The sequence below is a fragment of the Rhinatrema bivittatum genome, chromosome 10 (assembly GCF_901001135.1).
Source record: "Rhinatrema bivittatum chromosome 10, aRhiBiv1.1, whole genome shotgun sequence".
NCBI lineage: Eukaryota > Metazoa > Chordata > Amphibia > Gymnophiona > Rhinatrematidae > Rhinatrema > Rhinatrema bivittatum.
In genome coordinates, this window is record NC_042624.1 from 85,272,151 (window position 1) to 85,292,954 (window position 20,804).

General features: G+C 43.1%; 1 protein-coding gene across 1 annotated transcript in view; it reads left to right on the top strand.

Moving 5' to 3' along the window:
• Nucleotides 1-10,719: 10,719 nt before the first annotated feature.
• Nucleotides 10,720-20,804, top strand: part of LOC115100413 (box C/D snoRNA protein 1-like) — a 48,049-nt gene continuing 37,964 nt past the window's right edge. Inside the window, exons 1-3 of the mRNA XM_029618870.1 lie at nt 10,720-11,163; nt 18,346-18,411; nt 18,514-18,620. Coding sequence (XP_029474730.1) covers nt 10,946-11,163; nt 18,346-18,411; nt 18,514-18,620 — 391 coding nt within the window. The 5' untranslated portion in view covers nt 10,720-10,945. The remainder of the gene's footprint in view (nt 11,164-18,345; nt 18,412-18,513; nt 18,621-20,804) is intronic.

Consider the following 20,804-nt stretch of genomic DNA (forward strand, 5'->3'; position numbering starts at 1 on the left):
TTGGGATGCCTATCCAGAACTGCTGAACCCCCCAGATGGCGGCTAGATAGACCTCTCGCTGTTATCGGTCTTTTCAATTAAAAAAAACCCAAATCGCTTCCTGGTTCCGTTAGGGAGGTGCATTTACAATCTAGGGGCAGTGTACTCAGGAGGGGAGTGGCTGTGGTCCATAGGTTGCAGCAGAGTTCTTTGTAGCCGCCATCTGGGAGGTTGAGCAGCTCTGGATAGGGGTCCCAAAGCAGATCCCCCATCCCACCCCCAAATCTCAAACCCGAGTCTGAAAGCGTCCGCAATAACTAGACCTGGGTGAGAACTGCAGATTCCCAGTAGAGAGAACAGACAAGAAATGTACAACACTTCCCCAGGGGTACAGATTTGAAAAGACCGCCAACGTTTGAAAAAATATTGAAAGTCGGCAATGTCTTTAATTTATTTTTAAAAAATTTCTGAATCGGTCTTTTCTATTAAAAAAATAAATCGCTTCCTCATTCCCATAGGGAGGTGCAATTACAATCTAGGGCACTGTACTCAGAAGGGCAGTGGCAGTGATGGAAGTGGGCCCAGGAAAGGTATCAGCGAGAGGTCTATTTAGCCTCCGTGTGGGGGTTGATAGGTGTGGGATGTGAGAGCTGCTTTGGGACCCCTAAATTTCAAACCGCAGGCTGAAAGCTGCTCTGCTGGGCGAGAACGGCTTGGACTTGCTCAACTCGGAGGTCCTGAGGTTGGACGTGCAGTCTTTGGACGTTCCCAATGTTCGACATCCCCAGGTTGGACGTCCCGATTCCGGACGTCCAACTCTGGACGTCCCCAGGTTGGACGTCCCGTCTTTGGACGTCCCCAGGTTGGACGTCCTGTCTTTGGACGTCCCCAGGTTGGACGTCCCCAATGTTGGACGTCCCGAATCGGGACGTCAAACTCTTCCAGGAGGGGAGGGGGTCCTGAGATTTGGTGTGGGATCTGCTTTGGGACCCCTATCTAGACCTGCTAAACCTCCCAGATGGCGGCAAAAAAGACCTCTCGCTGAAACCTGTCCATCACAGTCGCTACACTCCTGAGTACACTGCCCCTAGAATGTGGCTGAAAAGCACTTTCAGCCACATTGAATCACATTTACCATCCTATAATAAAAATGTGCTTCAAAAGCAAAATTTGCTTGTCTTGCTTTTACTGTTCCTTATTGCCTTTATTGTTTTTTGGTAGAGTTTGTTTGCCAGCCAGTAGCTGCTTTCTACATATCTTCCCAAAGGACGTCATTCTGCCACATAGGACTGTTTGGCATGACGGGCCCCAATATTTTGGGTGGCTGTAACAAATCCACATTTCTATTGAACTGGGTTTTGCGTAAGTTTTAAAGCTGCTTTGGGCCGTAGCGTACATTGCCAGCCTTGTCTCACGCTCTTCTATCTCATTCTTGTGGTTTGGATCTGCCATAACATCATGTGTGGAATGGAGATGCAGGATGCATGGTGAGCCCGTGCGTGCTGTAATGTCAGTACAGGAGATGACCAAGGAGCCAGCAAAATGTGCCCATGGATCAAGGATGCTCAAGAAGTTTTCAGCTTTTTGATAGGTTCTTCTGGCCCATTAGTATATAGAAAATCACATTCACCATCATGTTTAAGTGAATCTTCCCTACAGCAGAATGTCAGCAAGGTTTAAGAGGTCACTGCTATCCCAGTTAGCTTTAGGTAGGGCAGAATTCTCACCAACCATCATGTAGAGATCTGTCAAGGTCATATCACAATGATTCATTTCTTATGCCTTGATTTATTTTTTTTTTTAATAAATATTCTTTTCAGTAAATCATTTTTTTGTCAAAACAGGTTAGTCACATGTCCATGTTTGCAGATGGGTTGTGTCTGAATAAAGTTTAAACCACGACACAGGCAAAGGCATCTTTAGATGTAAGTGAATTGTTTCCATAAATGAGTACGTGGTTTAGCATTGGTAAGTGCTTGGAGGCACTGAATTTAAAATATTTTAAAGTGCCTCCCATGATGCATAACAGCTACTGAAGATTACGTAGAAATCCATTATCAGGTACACTCTAAAATGTGAATTTTAAAAGCATAAGAACAAGCCATATTGGGTCAGACCAAGGGTCCATCAAGCCCAGCATCCTGTTTCCAACAGTGGCCAATCCAGGCCATAAGAACCTGGCAAGAACCCAAAAACTAAGACTATTCCATGTTACCTTGCTAGTAATAGCAGTAGCTATTTTCTAAGTCAACTTAATTAATAGCAGGTAATGGACTTCTCCTCCAAGAACTTATCCAATCCTTTTTTAAACACAGCTATACTAACTGCACCAACCACATCCTCTGGCAACAAATTCCAGAGTTTAATTGTGCGTTGAGTAAAAAAGAACTTTCTCCGATTAGTTTTAAATGTGCCACATGCTAACTTCATGGAGTGCCCCCTAGTCTTTCTATTATCCGAAAGAATAAATAACCGATTCACATCTACCCGTTCTAGACCTCTCATGATTTTAAACACCTCTATCATATCCCCCCTCAGCTGTCTCTTCTCCAAGCTGAAAAGTCCTAACCTCTTTAGTCTTTCCTCATTGGGGAGTTGTTCCATTCCCCTTATCATTTTGGTAGCCCTTCTCTGTACCTTCTCCATCGCAATTATATCTTTTTTGAGATGCGGCGACCAGAATTGTACATGGTATTGAAGGTGCGGTCTCACCATGGAGTAATACAGAGGCATTATGACATTTTCCATTTTATTCATCATTCCCTTTCTAATAATTCCCAACATTCTGTTTGCTTTTTTAAATGCCGCAGCACACTGAACCGACGATTTCAATGTGTTATCCACTATGACGCCTAGATCACTTTCTTGGGTTGTAACACCTAATATGGAACCTAACATTGTGTAACTATAGCATGGGTTATTTTTCCCTATATGCATCATCTTGCACTTATCCACATTAAATTTCATCTGCCATTTTGATGCCCAATTTTCCAGTCTCACAAGGCCTTCCTGCAATTTATCACAATCTGCTTGTGATTTAACTACTCTGAACAATTTTGTATCATCTGCAAATGTGATTATCTCACTCGTCGTATTTCTTTCCAGATTATTTATAAATATATTGAAAAGTAAGGGTCCCAATACAGATCCCTGAGGCACTCCACTGCCCACTCCCTTCCACTGAGAAAATTGTCCATTTAATCCTACTCTCTGTTTCCTGTCTTTTAGCCAGCTTGTAATCCACAAAAGGACATCACCACCTATCCCATGACTTTTTACTTTTCCTAGAAGCCTCTCATGAGGAACTTTGTCAAATGCCTTCTGAAAATCCAAGTATACCACATCTACCGATTCACCTTTATCCACATGTTTATTGACTCCTTCAAAAAAGTGAAGCAGATTTGTGAGGAAAGACTTGCCTTGGGTAAAGCCATGCTGACTTTGTTCCATTAAACCATGTCTTTCTATATGTTCTGTGATTTTGATGTTTAGAACACTTTCCACTATTTTTCCTGGCACTGAAGTCAGGCTAACCAGTCTGTAGTTTCCCGGATCGCCCCTGGAGCCCTTTTTAAATATTGGGGTTACATTAGCTATCCTCCAGTGTTCAGGTTCAATGGATGATTTTGATAGGTTACAAATTTTTACTAATAGGTCTGAAATTTCATATTTTTTAGTTCCTTCAGAACTCTGGGGTGTATACCATCTGGTCCAGGTGATTTACTACTCTTCAGTTTGTCAATTAGGTCTACCACATCTAGGTTCACCATGATTTGATTCAGTCCATCTGACTCATTACCCATGAAAACCTTCTCCAGTACGGGTACCTCCCGAACATCCTCTTCAATAAACACCGAAGCAAAGAAATAATTTAATCTTTCCGCGATGGCTTTATCTTCTCTAAGTGCCCCTTTAACCCCTCAATCATCTAACTGTCCAACTGACTCCCTCACAGGCTTTCTGCTTTGGATATATTTTAAAAAGATTTTACTGTGAGTTTTTGCCTCTACAGCCAACTTCTTTTCAAATTCTCTCTTAGCCTGTCTTATCAATGTCTTACATTTAACTTGCCAATGTATATGCATTATCCTATTTTCTTCTGTTAGATCCTTCTTCCAATTTTTGAATGAAGATCTTTTGGCTAAAATAGCTTCTTTCACCTCCCCTTTTAACCATGCCGGTAATCGCTTTGCCTTCTTTCCACCTTTCTTAATGTGTGGAATACATCTGGACTAAGCTTCTAGAATGGTATTTTTTAACAATGACCACGCCTCTTGCACATTTTTTACTTTTGTAGCTGCTCCTTTCAGTTTTTTTCTAACAATTTTTCTCATTTTATCAAAGTTTCCCTTTTGAAGGTTTAGCACGAGAGCCGTGGATTTGCATAATGTTCCTCTTCCAGTCATTAATTCAAATTTGATCATATTATGATCACTATTGCCAAGCGGCCCCACCACCGTTACCTCTCTCACCAAGTCTTGTGCTCCACTGAGAATTAGATCTAAAATTGCTCCCTCTCTCGTCAGTTCCTGAACCAATTGCTCCATAAAGCTATCATTTATTCCATCCAGGAACTGTATCTCTCTAGCATGTCCCAATGATACATTTGCCCAGTCAATATTGGGATAATTGAAGTCTCCCATTATTACCGCACTACCAATTTGGTTAGCTTCCCTAATTTCTCTTAGCATTTCACTGTCAGTCTCACCATCTTGATCAGATGGACGGTAGTATACTCCTATCACTACAGTCTTCCCCGACACACAAGGGATTTCTACCCATAAAGATTCAATTTTGCATTTAGTCTCATGCAGGATGTTTATCCTGTTGGACTCTATGCCATCCCAGACATAAAGCGCCACACCGCCTCCCGGGTGCTCCTCTCTGTCATTGCGATATAATTTGTACCCTGGTATAGCACTGTCCCATTGCTTATCCTCCTTCCACCATGTCTCTGAGATGCCAATTAAGTCTATGTCATCATTCACTGCTATACATTCTAATTCTCCCATCTTACTTCTTAGACTTCTGGCATTAGCATACAAACATTTCAAAGTTTGTTTTTTGTTTGTATTTTCATTCTGCTTTTTAATTGATAGGGATAAGTTAGAATTTTTTAGCTCAGGTGAGTTTTTAGTTACAGGCACTTGGACTACTTTTCTTATTATTGGAACCTCTCTGTCGGGATGCCCTAATTCTAATGCATCATTACTATCCTTTGAAGATACCTCTCTCCGAACCATGCGCTGCTGAGTGACTGTCGGCTTTCCCCTTTGTTCTAGTTTAAAAGCTGCTCTATCTCCTTTTGGAAGGTTAGCGCCAGCAGTCTGAAGACAGAGACTCCCCCTTCCCCAAAAGGTTCCCCAGTTCCTAACAAAACTGAATCCCTCTTCCTTGCACCATCGTCTCATCCACGCATTGAGACTCTGGAGCTCTGCCTGCCTCTGGTGACCTGCATCAATTATGGGATGTGCAAATATGTTGGTCTCACGTACGCCGAGCCATGCTCAGTCCCCAATCACATGACATCTCCTGTGTCAATATGCTGTGTCCAAGCTGTGCTCCCTCACCTTGGGGCTGATGCTATAATAATCGCGGAAAGCGGGCGCTGACTTTTCAGCACCTGCTTTCTTAATGCGTGCATGGCGCCTGCAAGGGGGGCGCCAAGCTATAAACAAATTAGGGGGTTGCTCTGCGTCCACCGGTTATGAAAACTGACGCTGAGTTTACTGGCGTCTGTCTTCAATGCGGCTGGCTGAGGGGGTTTTTTTTCTGTTTTTTTTAACTTTTAAAGAAGTACAGAAAAGCAGTCGTTAATAGCTGAGTGATAAATGTGCATCTGAGACATACATTGAGGGGTAGATTTTAAAAGAAGCGCGATCAGCCTACTTTTGCTTGCGCATCAGACTCAAGCAAAAGTACGCTGGATTTTAGTAGATACGCGCGGAGCCGCGCGTATCCACTAAAATCCCTGGATCGGCGCGCGCAAGGCTATTGATTTTGTATAGCCGGCGCGCGCCGAGCCGCGCTGCCTAACCCGTTCCCTCCAAGGCCGCTCCGAAATCGGAGCGGCCTCGGAGGGAACTTTCCTTTGCCCTCCCCTCACCTTCCCCTCCCTTCCCCTACCTAACCCACCCGCCCGGCCCTGTCTAAACCATCCCCTTACCTTTGTCGGGGGATTTACGCCTCCCGGAGGGAGACGTAAATCCCCGCGCACCAGCGGGCCTCCTGCGCGCCGGGCCGCGACCTGGGGGCGGGTACGGAGGGCGCGGCCACGCCCCCGGACCGCCCCGGGCCGTAGCCACGCCCCCGTACCCGCCCCCAAAACGCTCCCGACACGCCCCCCAAAACGCCGCGACGACCGGGCCCGCCCCCCGACACGCCCCCCTCCGAAAACCCCGGGACGTACGCGAGTCCCGGGGTCTGCGCGCGCCAGTAGGCCTATGTAAAATAGGCTTACCGGCGCGCAGGGCCCTGCTCGCGTAAATCCGGGCGGATTTACGCGAGCAGGGCTCTTAAAATCCGCCCCTTAGTTTTTTGCATTGCAGTGAATGAGTAATAGCCTCATTCACATGCATTTGCATGTGATGAGCACTATCTCATTCACTCTGCGTCCAACTGCGGGTTATACAGTGCGCTCAGCTGAGCACACTGTATTGCATCGGCCCCCTTGGCAGCAGCCCTAGATCAGAGCATTCCAAACTTTTCATGTTGGTGACACACTTTTTAGACAAACATAATTTCACGACACAGTAATTGTCTACTAGCAAACCAGAAGTTAAAGGTTAAACGAACAAAACGTATTTCGACAATTTATGTATGTTTCCTTAAATATATACATACATTTTTGTGGATTACATAATGTTACACCCACACTGACCCCCAGGCAGCTCCCATTCATTCTCACACCGCTCCCTCCCCAACCCCCAGGCATGCAGACATTCATTCTCACACACACAGACCCCCCCAAGTAGACACCAATTCATTCTCACACACATACACCACACACAGGCAGGCACCTATTCTCACACAGACAGACCCCAGGAAGACACCCATTCATTCTCATACACAGATACAGCCTCAGGCAGGCATCCATACATTCACACATATACACCCCCAAGCAGACTCCTATTCATACACATGCACACAATGAAGGCAGACCCCCCTCTCTGTCTTTTGTCAGCAGCCTCAGAGCCTCTCTCATTCCTCTGCTACTGCTGTCTCTGCTGCCGCGTGGCTATTGGGGAGGTGCTGATTGCTGCTACTGGCACTGAAGCCCGTTCTGCTGCCTCCTCTGTGTAGGCCCCGCGGTATTAAATATTTGCGGGCTTCCACTTCCTCCATGCCGATTTCGTACATTGTGAGATTGGCATAGCAAATGTGCTACTCTTGCACATTCCCAAAGATAACATATGCCAATCACTAAAAAATATATTTTTTTTATCTTTGCTATCTGATCTTAGTTTTCTAATCGGTTGGTCACAGGCTTTTTTTCCCACCTTCCTTTTCTTGTTGGTTTTTTTTTTGCCAATTCCTTTTACATGGTCTTTTTTTTTCTATTTCTTTTCTCTCCATCTGTCTTCTTCCCTCAAACACACAATCAGGTTCTCATTCTCACAGCGGCCCTACTACCGGGTTTCCTCCTCTTCTCAGGCCACCGCAACATGGGATATGCGGCAGCCCATTAACGCTGCTCTTCTTCTGTACACGGTAGATGCTCGTCCTCCTTCCTGCCCCTGCGACTCTGGCAACGTTTTTCTTCCGGGAGCTGTGCAGGCAGGAAGGAGGAGGAGTGAACGTGACCCTTTTCTTCGGGCCATAGTGAGGTAAGCTCGACCACAGCCCCGCCGATCTTCCTGCTAAAGTTCCCTGCTTCCGCCGGCCCTGCTATGTGGACTGGGCGACACATCTTCAAAATGCAAGTGACACACTAACGTGTCGCGACACAGTTTGAAAAGCTCTGCCCTAGACAGTTATACTGCACAAAGATCATTAAATACCCCAAAGACGCTGAAACTGAGGTAAATCTCAGCAGTGTGAACTGCAGAGCCCTCCTGCGGTTTTCCATCCCACTTCCATTATGAAATGTAAAATCACTGTCATCAGAGAAGACTGGAAACACTAGCCCTTTTAGGACAGGCACCAGGACTGGTGCAAAGGAATTGGGTATCCTAGGCAAACCTTACAGCCTTGCAGGCCCCCCTCCCCCCCAAACACAATCAAAATTATGCATTTATGTGATTTTACATGAAAAAGAACATTTGAAGTGCAGTCTCCTGATGTAAAATTATCACAACATGTATATTATATTTACATGCACTACTGTGGTGCCATCCAGAAAACCCTCCAAAAATGCCCTTGGAACCCTAATGGTATTAGGCCTAACATAATGCATGTTGGGTGCAGGATTGGCCCTCAGAAAACCATGAGCAAAGGAATTACAATTGTAATATAGTAAACCTCTTATATATACCAAAACAGCACTAACTGCCAGCACTCAAACAATAACAACCCTATTTATGAAAAGGCCACACTACAGATATTACACCAGGCTCTAAAACACCAACACACATCCTATCAGGAAAACAGAACAAGCCAAGTTGTTATAGATCCCACACAGAAAGGGCACGCTAACAGTCGCACATGCAGAACACAGATACTCATCAAATATAGAACAAAGAGAACATAAAATATAAATAGAAACATGCAGACAAAAACTAGATTGGAAACCTCAACAAGCCCTACTCTGTATGATATTTGGATGTTTATTCTATTCAAAACAGCTGGTGAGTAGAATGACATCCAATAATGAATAATTTATAAAATGTGAAAAAAATCCCCAACACCAAATATTTAAAAATAGACACATCTGTTAACACCCAATTAATTAAAACTAATAAGGATAAAAAATGACCCTGCTTTACATACCTGGGAACTTTCTATTTCCTGATGCCCTGAAATTGTTGTGGATTAGCAGGGAGACATAGAGGGAATTGTTGCTCACACCTTCTCTTCTCTCTCTCATATACGCACACTCACACATACCCTCCCACATGTTCAACCAATACATATGCAGGGGCGGATTGGCCTGTCGGGGCTTCAGGGCATGCCCCAGTGGGCCAGTCCACCCAATCACACGGTTGATGTTGGTCGCAGTAGCCCCATGCCTGAGGAGCCACTGTGACCAACATCAGGTTCCCAGCACTTCCTGCACAGTAGGAGCTTCTTGCTCACTATCGGGTTGATTTTAAAAGGCTTGCACGCAGCAAAACTGGAAGATACATGAATGTCTCGGACCCGATGCGCACCATTTTAAAAGGGCCACGCACAAAAGATTTTTTGGGAAAAAGCAGGGCATGATATGGGCAGCACATGGGTGGGGCATGGGTGGGCTGGGGTTGAGGCAGGATTTCTGCACATACCTATTTATGTGCACAAGCTGTGCGCCAAGGTTCCTAAGCGCCTAACTTTACTTCTGCTATGGATGGCATGTAAGTTATAAAATAATAAAAAAAAAAAAGGTTACTCGGGTTTTGGGGGTCTGGCCTAACGGTAAAAGGTAGGCAAAGTAACAGGGCTGGAAGGCCGATTGGTTAACGGGGCAAACTGGGAATGAACTGAGAAAATGGGTTCTAGTGTCAGCGTACATCTAGTAAAATCCCCCTGGGGGAAGGCAGGGCTGGAGACGGCCGGTACAGCGGCCATTTGCCATTGTGCCGGGGAAGGGACTGCCGGTGCACACAGGTTGCTACTGCTCCAACGAATATGGGTTTTTTTTAACTGAGAGTGTGTGAGTCAGTGAGTGCATGTGAGAATGCATGAATCAGTGAGCATGACTGCATGAGTGTCAGTAAACGTGTCTGTGTGTGTGTGAGGGTGAGAGTGTGAGTCGAAATGAGTATGAAACAGAGCATATGTGAAAATCGGTGAGCATGAGTGTATGTGTGTGAACAAGTCAGTGAGAAAGCATGTGTGTCAGGGACCATTTGTGAGTGAGCATATGAATGTGTTTAAGAATGAACATGTGTGTTAGATCATGTCTGTATATAAGAGAGAGAAAATGTTTTTGCATGTCATCACTGACTAATCCACAATGTCAGAGCGACTGAAATCAAAGATTGCTAGGTATGGAGAGAAGGAGAATTTTTAAAAAAATCTTTTTAATTATTGGATGGAATTTAGTATGTCTGTTCTAAAGTATTTTGTAGGTATTAGGGATATTATTACAATTGTTTGATTTTTTTGTATTAGTGGATACTCTATTCATCAGCTAACATAAGAACATAAATGTTCTTTTTATTAGTATGGTTTTAGTAATAACATATTTTGTGCTTTTATTGTTGTAATTTAGTTAAATTATTGCCTTTTTGAGAGCCAAGACCACACCAACATGTGTAACAGTAGGTCTAATATTATATGACTTCTAAGGGGAAGGATCTGAAATATATACAAATAAGGAAGACGGACTCTCCCCATGCCCTATTTTCCATTGTCCAGTCGTGGTCAGCAGAAAAGTTGGCATCCTTAACCGGCCCTGACTCTCCCCAATTTAAATTTCTTGTTTCCCATGAGAAAATTCAGAAGATATGGTAAATTCTATGTATGTTAGAATAAAATGCCCTCCAAACAATTAATGAGGCGAATGGGTACAATGTTTCTTCCGTTCTAAAGCGTTGTCGTCCTCGTCAGTCTTTTCGAGGGTTTGCCCAGATCAAAGATGGCCACCATATATTTCTACCCCCAACTGCCCGTGCGACAGGAAGGAAACGCCTTCTATTAAGCTGAATCTCTTTGAGGCAATGTTTACCGTGCGGTCGTAAAGTGACGCAAGGAATGCCCGAAATGAATTACGGCACCCACAAGCACATGTCTGTTTGGGAGCCGAGTATGATTTGCCGCGCGAAGATGGAGGAAGCGGTTGCTGGATAGTGAGCGCTCTGGAGGAAGTTGTCGGATATCGCCGGGGATGGAGGAGGCACTGAGACTGGGACGGGAGCGTTCTGAAGAAAGTTGTCGGATATCGCCGGGGATGGAGGAGGCGCGGGGGCAGAAGCTGTCCGAAGAGAACCTTGGGGTGTCTCCGGAGATGGAGGTGGCAGCGGGACGAGAGCTCCCTGGGGACAGTTTCTGCGTATCTGAGACCGCAGATGCTGTGGGCCTTAAGCGCAAAATGTCTCTCTATAGGTGAGGAAAGCCACAGCCTTGGTCGGAGGTGTGCTGCTGCGGCCCTAATGTCGTGCCTCCCCCCAACCCCCCTACCTAATAATGTCTCTCGCTTATGAAGGAGGCGGGAGGGGCTCACGTATTTTACCTATTATAAATTGTACCTATCTGATCAATGACCTGTGCTGCTGTGATCCATGGACTAAGACAGCAGACTGACACCTGGAAACGACGTTATAGTTTACCCTGAAGATAACTTGTTTAGTAACATATTATGGTAACATAGATCACGACAGAAAAAAAAATCAGCTGGCCTGTAAAGTATGTCCAGTTATTCGTATCCACGCTTCACACATATATTCGATTTAGAAACATAGAAATGACGGCAAAAGAAAACCAAATGGCCCATCCAGTCTGCCTAGCAAGCTTTCACACTATTTTTTTTCTCATACTAATGTTACTCTTGGCCCTTATTAGTAACATTTTGGTTCTAGTTACCTTCCACCTCCTCCACTAATGTAGAGAGTAGTGCTGGAGCTGCATCTAAGTGAAGTATCTAGCTTACGGGTCGCTACTGTAACGTGCGGTTGAAGATTTCCCGTCTGTAACGTGCTGGGAGGCACAATTCGGACGCGTAAGGCGATTCAGCAATACAGTCTCCAGTTTCACGCGTCCTTAGCGCTTTTTAAAACAGACACATAACCCTTTCCGCAAGCAGCATGTATATGCTATGTAAATGAACGAATTAGCTGTATAATGAAGGAATTAGCTATTCCCCTCCAATACTGTGACGTGCGCTCAGATTATCTCCTTTGTAACCCGCTATTTTGCCGCGTCCTTAACCTGTTAGTTTACCGCCACCCTCTACTTGGTGTTAGTGTGGTGTTCGAAAATTAAAACGGGAATAAAGTGTAAAAAATGGTGTAAAAAAAGTGTAAAAACATTGCTTACCTGCCCTGGCCCCGTCCGGTCTCCGGTGCAGCCCCAGTCCTGTCCCCTCCTCCCGAAGCAAAAAAAAAAAAAAAAAAACCCGAAAAAGTAGCAAGGCTCGGGCCTGCTACGGTAGTCCCTTCTCCCTTCTCCTCTCCTCCTGATTTCGGCGCTCAAGGCGGCCGGGTGGGCGTGCATTCATCCAGGCAGAGGGAGCCAGCGGCGAAAGCGGCCTCCGGCTCCCTCTGCCTGGATGAATGCACGGCCCCCGCCGGCAGTGAATGAATGCCTGTGCGATTTCGGCGCTCAAGGCATGAGCGCCGAAATCGCACGGGCATTCATTCACTGCCGGCGGGGGCCGTGCATTCATCCAGGCAGAGGGAGCCGGAGGCCGTGAAGCGTTAGGCCCGCGAACCCAGGATACTGTATAGGTGCTCTATACAGTAAAATGGGTTGCGCGGGCCTAACGCTTGCCTAACGCTTCGCAGCCGCGGCATGCATTTGCATGCAATTAGAAGAGAGTATCGGGCGCTAGGTGAAGAGAACTGTGCGTGCGGGGAGGAAGGGTGCGCCTGGCAATGCCACGCTCTTTCTACCGCGGTCTTACAGTATCGAGCCGTAAATTGGTTAGGGGTAGTAACTGCTGCAATAAGCAAACTACTCTCACCCTTATTTGTTTACCCAGCCTGTGCCATTCAGTCCTTGTTGGTTGTTGTCTGAATATAATTCCTCTTTTCTTTATCCCCCCCCCCCCCCCCCCCCCCCCCGCCGTTGAAGCAGTGAGTTGTGCTGGATATTTAAAACATTTTTTGTTGGCCTTTATTGGCATTTTATATATGCTATCAGAAGTGATTTAAAATAAAAGGGAAACATCAAAATATTAATAACAGTAAAAATAAATTGTAGGGTACAGAAGGGACAATATAGAAGACAATTTCCAGGTTTTTATGCTGGGTGATATTGTCCCTTGACAGATTATTTCTAGTCTGATGGCAGGAAACATTTTGCTGCTGTTTCTCCTGTTTCCCCCAGGATTATACAGAGTTTATCCTGCTCATTCATTTGTTGGAAGCTTTTTATTTTCTCTATTCAGTTCTGGGAAATGTATATCACCAATATTTTCTGGGGTCATTTTCAAAAGGATTTATATGTTTAAAACTGGGTTTTACACATGTAAATGGGCTTTTGAAAATTGTTACAGTATGCCATTGAATTGCCATTAGGTTTTACAGGCATAAATAAGAACATAAGAACATAAGAAAATGCCATACTGGGTCAGACCAAGGGTCCATCAAGCCCAGCATCCTGTTTCCAACAGTGGCCAATCCAGGCCTTAAGAACCTGGCAAGTACCCAAAAACTAAGTCTATTCCATGTAACCATTGCTAATGGCAGTGGCTATTCTCTAAGTGAACTTAATAGCAGGTAATGGACTTCTCCTCCAAGAACTTATCCAATCCTTTTTTAAACACAGCTATACTAACTGCACGAACCACATTCTCTGGCAACAAATTCCAGAGTTTAATTGTGCGTTGAGTAAAAAAGAACTTTCTCCGATTAGTTTTAAATGTGCCCCATGCTAACTTCATGGAGTGCCCCCTAGTCTTTCTACTATCCGAAAGAGTAAATAACCGATTCACATCTACCCGTTCTAGACCTCTCATGATTTTAAACACCTCTATCATATCCCCCCTCAGTCGTCTCTTCTCCAAGCTAAAAAGTCCTAACCTCTTTAGTCTTTCCTCATAGGGGAGTTGTTCCATTCCCCTTATCATTTTGGTAGCCCTTCTCTGTACCTTCTCCATCGCAATTATATCTTTTTTGAGATGCGGCGACCAGAATTGTACACAGTATTCAAGGTGCGGTCTCACCATGGAGCGATAGAGGCATTATGACATTTTCCGTTTTATTCATCATTCCTTTTCTAATAATTCCCAACATTCTGTTTGCTTTTTTGACTGCCGCAGCACACTGCACCGACGATTTCAATGTGTTATCCACTATGACACCTAGATCTCTTTCTTGGGTTGTAGCACCTAATATGGAACCCAACATTGTGTAATTATAGCATGGGTTATTTTTCCCTATATGCATCACCTTGCACTTATCCACATTAAATTTCATCTGCCATTTGGATGCCCAATTTTCCAGTCTCACAAGGTCTTCCTGCAATTTATCACAATCTGCTTGTGATTTAACTACTCTGAACAATTTTGTGTCATCTGCAAATTTGATTATCTCACTCGTCGTATTTCTTTCCAGATCATTTATAAATATATAGAACAGTAAGGGTCCCAATACAGATCCCTGAGGCACTCCACTGTCCACTCCCTTCCATTGAGAAAATTGCCCATTCAATCCTACTCACTGTTTCCTGTCTTTTAGCCAGTTTGCAATCCACGAAAGGACATCGCCACCTATCCCATGACTTTTTACTTTTCCTAGAAGCCTCTCATGAGGAACTTTGTCAAACGCCTTCTGAAAATCCAAGTATACTATATCCACCGGTTCACCTTTATCCACATGTTTATTAACTCCTTCAAAAAAGTGAAGCAGATTTGTGAGGCAAGACTTGCCCTGGGTAAAGCCATGCTGACTTTGTTCCATTAAACCATGTCTTTCTATATGTTCTGTGATTTTGATGTTTAGAACACTTTCCACTATTTTTCCTGGCACTGAAGTCAGGCTAACCGGTCTGTAGTTTCCCGGATCACCCCTGGAGCCCTTTTTAAATATTGGGGTTACATTTGCTATCCTCCAGTCTTCAGGTACAATGGATGATTTTAATGATAAGTTACAAATTTTTACTAATAGGTCTGAAATTTCATTTTTTAGTTCCTTCAGAACTTTGGGGTGTATACCATCCGGTCCAGGTGATTTACTACTCTTCAGTTTGTCAATCAGGCCTACCACATCTTCTAGATTCACCGTGATTTGATTCAGTCCATCTGAATCATTACCCATGAAAACCTTCTCCATTACGGGTACCTCCCCAACATCCTCTTCAGTAAACACCGAAGCAAAGAAATCATTTAATCTTTCCGCGATGGCCTTATCTTCTCTAAGTGCCCCTTTAACCCCTCGATCATCTAACGGTCCAATTGACTCCCTCACAGGCTTTCTGCTTCGGATATATTTAAAAATGTTTTTACTGTGAGTTTTTGCCTCTACAGCCAACTTCTTTTCAAATTCTCTCTTAGCCTGTCTTATCAATGTCTTACATTTAACTTGCCAATGTTTATGCTTTATCCTATTTTCTTCTGTTGGATCCTTCTTCCAATTTTTGAATGAAGATCTTTTGGTTAAAATAGCTTCTTTCACCTCCCTTTTTAACCATGCCGGTAATCGTTTTGCCTTCTTTCCACCTTTCTTAATGTGTGGAATACATCTGGACTGTGCTTCTAGAATGGTATTTTTTAACAATGACCACGCCTCTTGGACATTTTTTACTTTTGTAGCTGCTCCTTTCAGTTTTTTTCTAACAATTTTTCTCATTTTATCAAAGTTTCCCTTTTGAAAGTTTAGCACGAGAGCCTTGGATTTGCACACTGTTCCTTTTCCAGTCATTAAATCAAATTTGATCATATTATGATCACTATTGCCAAGCGGCCCCACCACCGTTACCTCTCTCACCAAGTCCTGTGCTCCACTGAGAATTAGATCTAAAATTGCTCCCTCTCTCGTCGGTTCCTGAACCAATTGCTCCATAAAGCTATCATTTATTCCATCCAGGAACGTTATCTCTCTAGTGTGACCCGATGATACATTTACCCAGTCTATATTGGGGTAATTGAAGTCTCCCATTATTACTGCACTACCAATTTGGTTAGCTTCCCTAATTTCTCTTAGCATTTCACTGTCCATCTCACCATCTTGACCAGGTGGACGGTAGTATACCCCTATCACTGTAGTCTTCCCTGACACACAAGGGATTTCTACCCATAAAGATTCAATTTTGTATTTAGTCTCATGCAGGATGTTTATCCTTTTGGACTCTATGCCATCCTGGACATAAAGCGCCAGACCGCCTCCCAGGTGCTCTTTTGTCACTGTGATATAATTTGTGCCCCCATATAGCACTGTCCCATTGGTTATCCTCTTTCCACCATGTCTCTGAGATGCCAATTATGTCTATGTCATCATTTACTGCTATACCTTCTAATTCTCCCATCTTACTTCTTAGACTTCTGGCATTAGTATACAAACATTTCAAGGTTTGTTTTTTGTTTGTATTTTTATTCTGTTTTTTAATTGATAGGGATAAGTTAGAATTTTTTAGCTCAGGTGAGTTTTTAGTTACAGGCACTTGGACTACTTTTCTAATTATGTGCACTTTATGTGCACAAATAGACTTTTGAAAATTGCTATAGTATTAAAATTGCATAGTTAAATATAAAGTTTCCATTTTTAAAAGCTATTACCCTTTCCAGTACCGCAGTATTTAAAATTGGAAAACCAGTGTGTACTATTTTTTTTTTGCTGATTACACTTGTATACATTTTATATGCTCAGGATTAGTTCAAGAGACAGACTGAATGCAAAAATAAAATGGGGAAAAACACTGGGATTTATAGAACGTAAAATGCAATTACAAGAAAAGATTTGGATTTTTTTTTATTGTGAATCCTTGATTCTGTGTGGGGTTTTGTTTTTTTTTGTGAAATGTTTGTTTACAAAACCATCAAAAGGAAAATGTCATGAGGAGAATTATTTGGTGGAAGGAATGAAAGAGGGGGCTTGCGTGCTCAGCAATATGAAATTTGGTGGGGCCAATGAGAGGAAAAAGCAGGCCAGTCATTGGAGAGTGGAGGTATAACTGCATCAGACTTTGTTAAATGAAAACAGTGGAATGACTGCATTGAATTGTATTAGGCTGCCATGGTTAAAGCCTAACTACTCTGGGGTAACTTGTATGGAGCGGCAGTTACAACCCTAAATGCATTGGTACAAATGCATCCAGTTTCCAATGAGACTGGTGTCATTTGCACGGCACAACAGTTAAAACTTTAAAAGTGGTGGTACAGGTGTATCAAGCTTTCAAGAAAGCTGTTTTAATCAATCTACAATGAGAGCAGGGTTAAAACCCAAACATCATTGACCATATGGAGAGGCTGGATGCTTTCAGACAGTCTTGCTAATTTTGTTGATGGTATGAATATTACAAAACTTACTGGTAAGAAATCTGAGGGCCTGGATGTTGAATTAAATTTGGGACTGTAGGAATTTAAAGAGGATGATGACAAAATCCTGGAATAGCCTGCCAGCAGAGGTAACTGAGGCCAGAACTTGTAATGGAATCTGGATATGCTTGGGTTAGTTATGGTAGGGAAAAGGTTGAATCAGGCCATAGGATAACCAGTTTGACACTGTCCAGCCTCAATTCCCCAGACTTCAACTGGGTTGGAGTGGTAACTAGGTACTATCCAGAAGGCTGATTAAAAAAAAAAAATAGGCATGAGCACACTGTAGAACATGGGTAGCCAGACTGGCACCAGCAGGCTAAACTTTCTAGAAACCAAATGAGTCCATGCCAGCAGGTTGACTGGGTACTGTCCGGCAAGGCCACCAGGCTTTAGGAAGCTTGATGTTCGAATAGTAGTCTCTCTGGTTTTGGTGACTGGATTGTTACAGGACTTAGAGGTGAGATTCAGAGAGATGGGGGTAAGGCTGATGGATGTGGAAACCTGGCTGCTTACTTGTGCAGCATGGAGAACCAAGGAGGAAGACAAAACCTGACTGGCAGACTGGCTTCTGCAGAGGGCAGATAGTATATGTCCTTGGCAGTATGGACCAGAATAAATGTGCAGATTGAATGGGTTAGTTGGCCTTTTTCTACCATCTTTTATGTATTTTACTATGCTTTTGGAGTTGGCTGTATAGCAACTTCACCCTCTGGTCTCTTTATGGAAATTGTCCCAGATTACGACGTGGCCAGTTCTGATCCCCTTTCTCTTATTTGCAATTTGTACTCTGCTCCCTGAGCAGAAACATTCGAAAAAATATCCTGCTGGGCTTCCTTTTTAAAGCGAAGGGGAGGCCAGAGTATTAGAGTATGTTCTAAAATTGTGGTGCATTCCAGTGTATAGCAATAAAAATTTAAGGTGGGAGGGGAGAGGTAATGGGCTCTGACACTTGCTTATTTTTGTAAATTTGTTTTGGAAAGATTGCTGGGTTGGTGCCATAGTGGTAAAGACATGAAGATTGTTTATTAAATCATATTTTTGCATAATATAACTACAGCACTGTGTGTTTTATCTCTTGTTTTATCTTAAAGTTGTGAGACCTGTGGCTCTGAAGAAGCAAAATACAGATGTCCACGTTGCATGAAGTACTCCTGCAGGTAGTCTGTTTTTAGTTTTTGTTATGTTCTTTCTTTTCTTGCTCGTGCATAGAAAATAAATCGGGCATGCACTTTTTTTTATTTTTTTTAAATCCTTTTAAGCTTACCTTGTGTGAAGAAGCACAAAGCTACCATCCGATGCAGTGGTGTCCGAGATAAAGCAGCATTTGTTTCCATAAGCCAGTTTGATGAAATGACTCTACTTAGTGGTAAGTGGATGTTCATCAAAGCACTGCTATGCTGAATCGAATCAAAAGTATCTACCTACCCCTGTCTCTAAGAGTGGCAAGTATCAGGTACTGAGAAGAGTTCTTGTATAAGAGGCTGGGCATATGTACAGTCGTGTAGTGATGAATCTAGGACTGTACCCGGACAGGTGTGTCCGATGGCCTCTCATTGACTTACCTTCCACAAATTTGTCTCCACAACATCCTATTTATTTAAAGGTATTGATTTATATCCCGCATTTCGACAAAATTCAAAGCGGGTTATGGTAAAACACTCAAAATAAAACTAAGACACGACAAAAAAAAAAAAAATAGATGTGCCAGAAATCTTTCTAAAAGCTGTTTGTGAACTGTAGCCAACAACTGTAAAGACCTAAGAGGATTCAACTTGGAAGGCCGCCTGACAGAAGTTTTTAGCGGCTTTCTGAATGTGGGAGTGCAGGTAGCTGTTTGCTATTCCAAAAAATAGGTGTGGCCACAGAAAAAGCTCTATCCATCCTCTCTCAGCTAAATGGACTGCTCATAGGGAAAGAATATCCAGCTGTCCAGATTGTGAGGATCATGGCGTATGGGTCCGAAGGACTGCAGCAGTCCATGAGGTCTCAATATGTAACTCCTTTTTAGTGGACTTGCAACCACAGAGGTGGTAAAAACCGTGGTTTCCCTGTCTGGATAATGGAGTACAGGAGGAGGGGGTACAACCTGGCAGAGACTCAGCAGCCAGGCCAGTGAGAGGGAGGAGCAGCTGCAGCCAGAGGTGTTTCAGGTTAGGTAGAAAAGGAAGCAGGGGTCTGGGGGAGAGAATATTTATTTATTTATTTATTTATTTAACATTTTTATATACCGGAGTTCATGTAGCAAAATTACATATCACTTCGGTTTATATTTTAACAGTAACAAGCATGTAAGAATGCGGATACATTAAACAAGGGAAATAACATGGATAAATGTGGGCAAGAAACTGATGGGAAGAGTCGGGGGTAGATGATTGCTTTTGGCTGCTCTATGCTGTGCTTCCACCAAAGCCCCCAAAAAAGAAGAAATCACTGAAAGCAAAATCCCATTTCTTTTTTTCCCCCTTTTACCTTCAGAAAAGCAGAAAGAACAAAATAAGCAAAGAAACAAAAAATTAGAGCAAACCAAATGGGGGGAGGGGGGAAGCATTGTAGGCAAAAAAAAAAAAAAGCAAGTGAAAAAAAACAGAAGTAAATTTATAAGAAAAAATTCTTGTTTCCCCCTAACTCCTAAATATTTTGGCTGGCATTGAAGCTTTCTAAATATCTTTCCATCCCTGCACAACGAGATGTTTCTAGTGCATGAGCTCTAGAGACCACTTATGGCTCTTCAGATAGGACACATCTGAAAAAGGAATCTAGATGGTTTTGGCATCTTGTGAACTACTTTTTTTCTTTTTTTTCTTGTCTAATAAAAGGTATCACATGGTACAGAAATTCTAGTTTCCTTTGACAATGTGTGCCATAAGTTAGCTCTGTGTTGTGTGAAGAAATCCGTCCATTTGTTAATATTAAACCTGCTGGATAATTTCATTGGGTACCTTCAGTTTTTGGGGTTTTTTGTTTGTTTTTTAATGAATCAGGGACCGATATTCAAAGCCAATCCATCAATCTACATAAGAAATTAGCCAACAAGGGCCTCTATTTGAAAATTTGCCACCTCCGAGCAGATCAGTGTCACTGGCTAGATTTAACAACTTGCATTGATTTTAAAATCTCTTGTATCCTGCACCCTCCAAAGTTCAGGGCAGGTAACATAGAAACATCCATAAAAAGAAATTCATAGTAAAAATCAACACATACATATATATTTAAAGAAATAAAACTTATAAAAAATGACAGGCACATTTGGGGAGAGGGGGGGAGGACATATTAACTGATTAACCGCAGGAGTCTGATGTTAAATCTTTGAAGGCTTGATTGAAGAAATGTTTTTAGGGCTTCCTCGAATTCCTCTGAGTTACTAATATTGAGGAGTTGGAAAGGAAGGGAGTTCCACAATGCTGCAGCAGCAGTTGAAAAGAGACATTCTCTCGTGCAGTCAAGACGGGTGTGATGTGGTGAAGAGATATCGAGTAACAGCTGTGATGAGCGTAACGTTCTGCTGGGGGTATAGAAACGTGAGTGTTGCTTGTGTCCAAGGGGAGGTGAT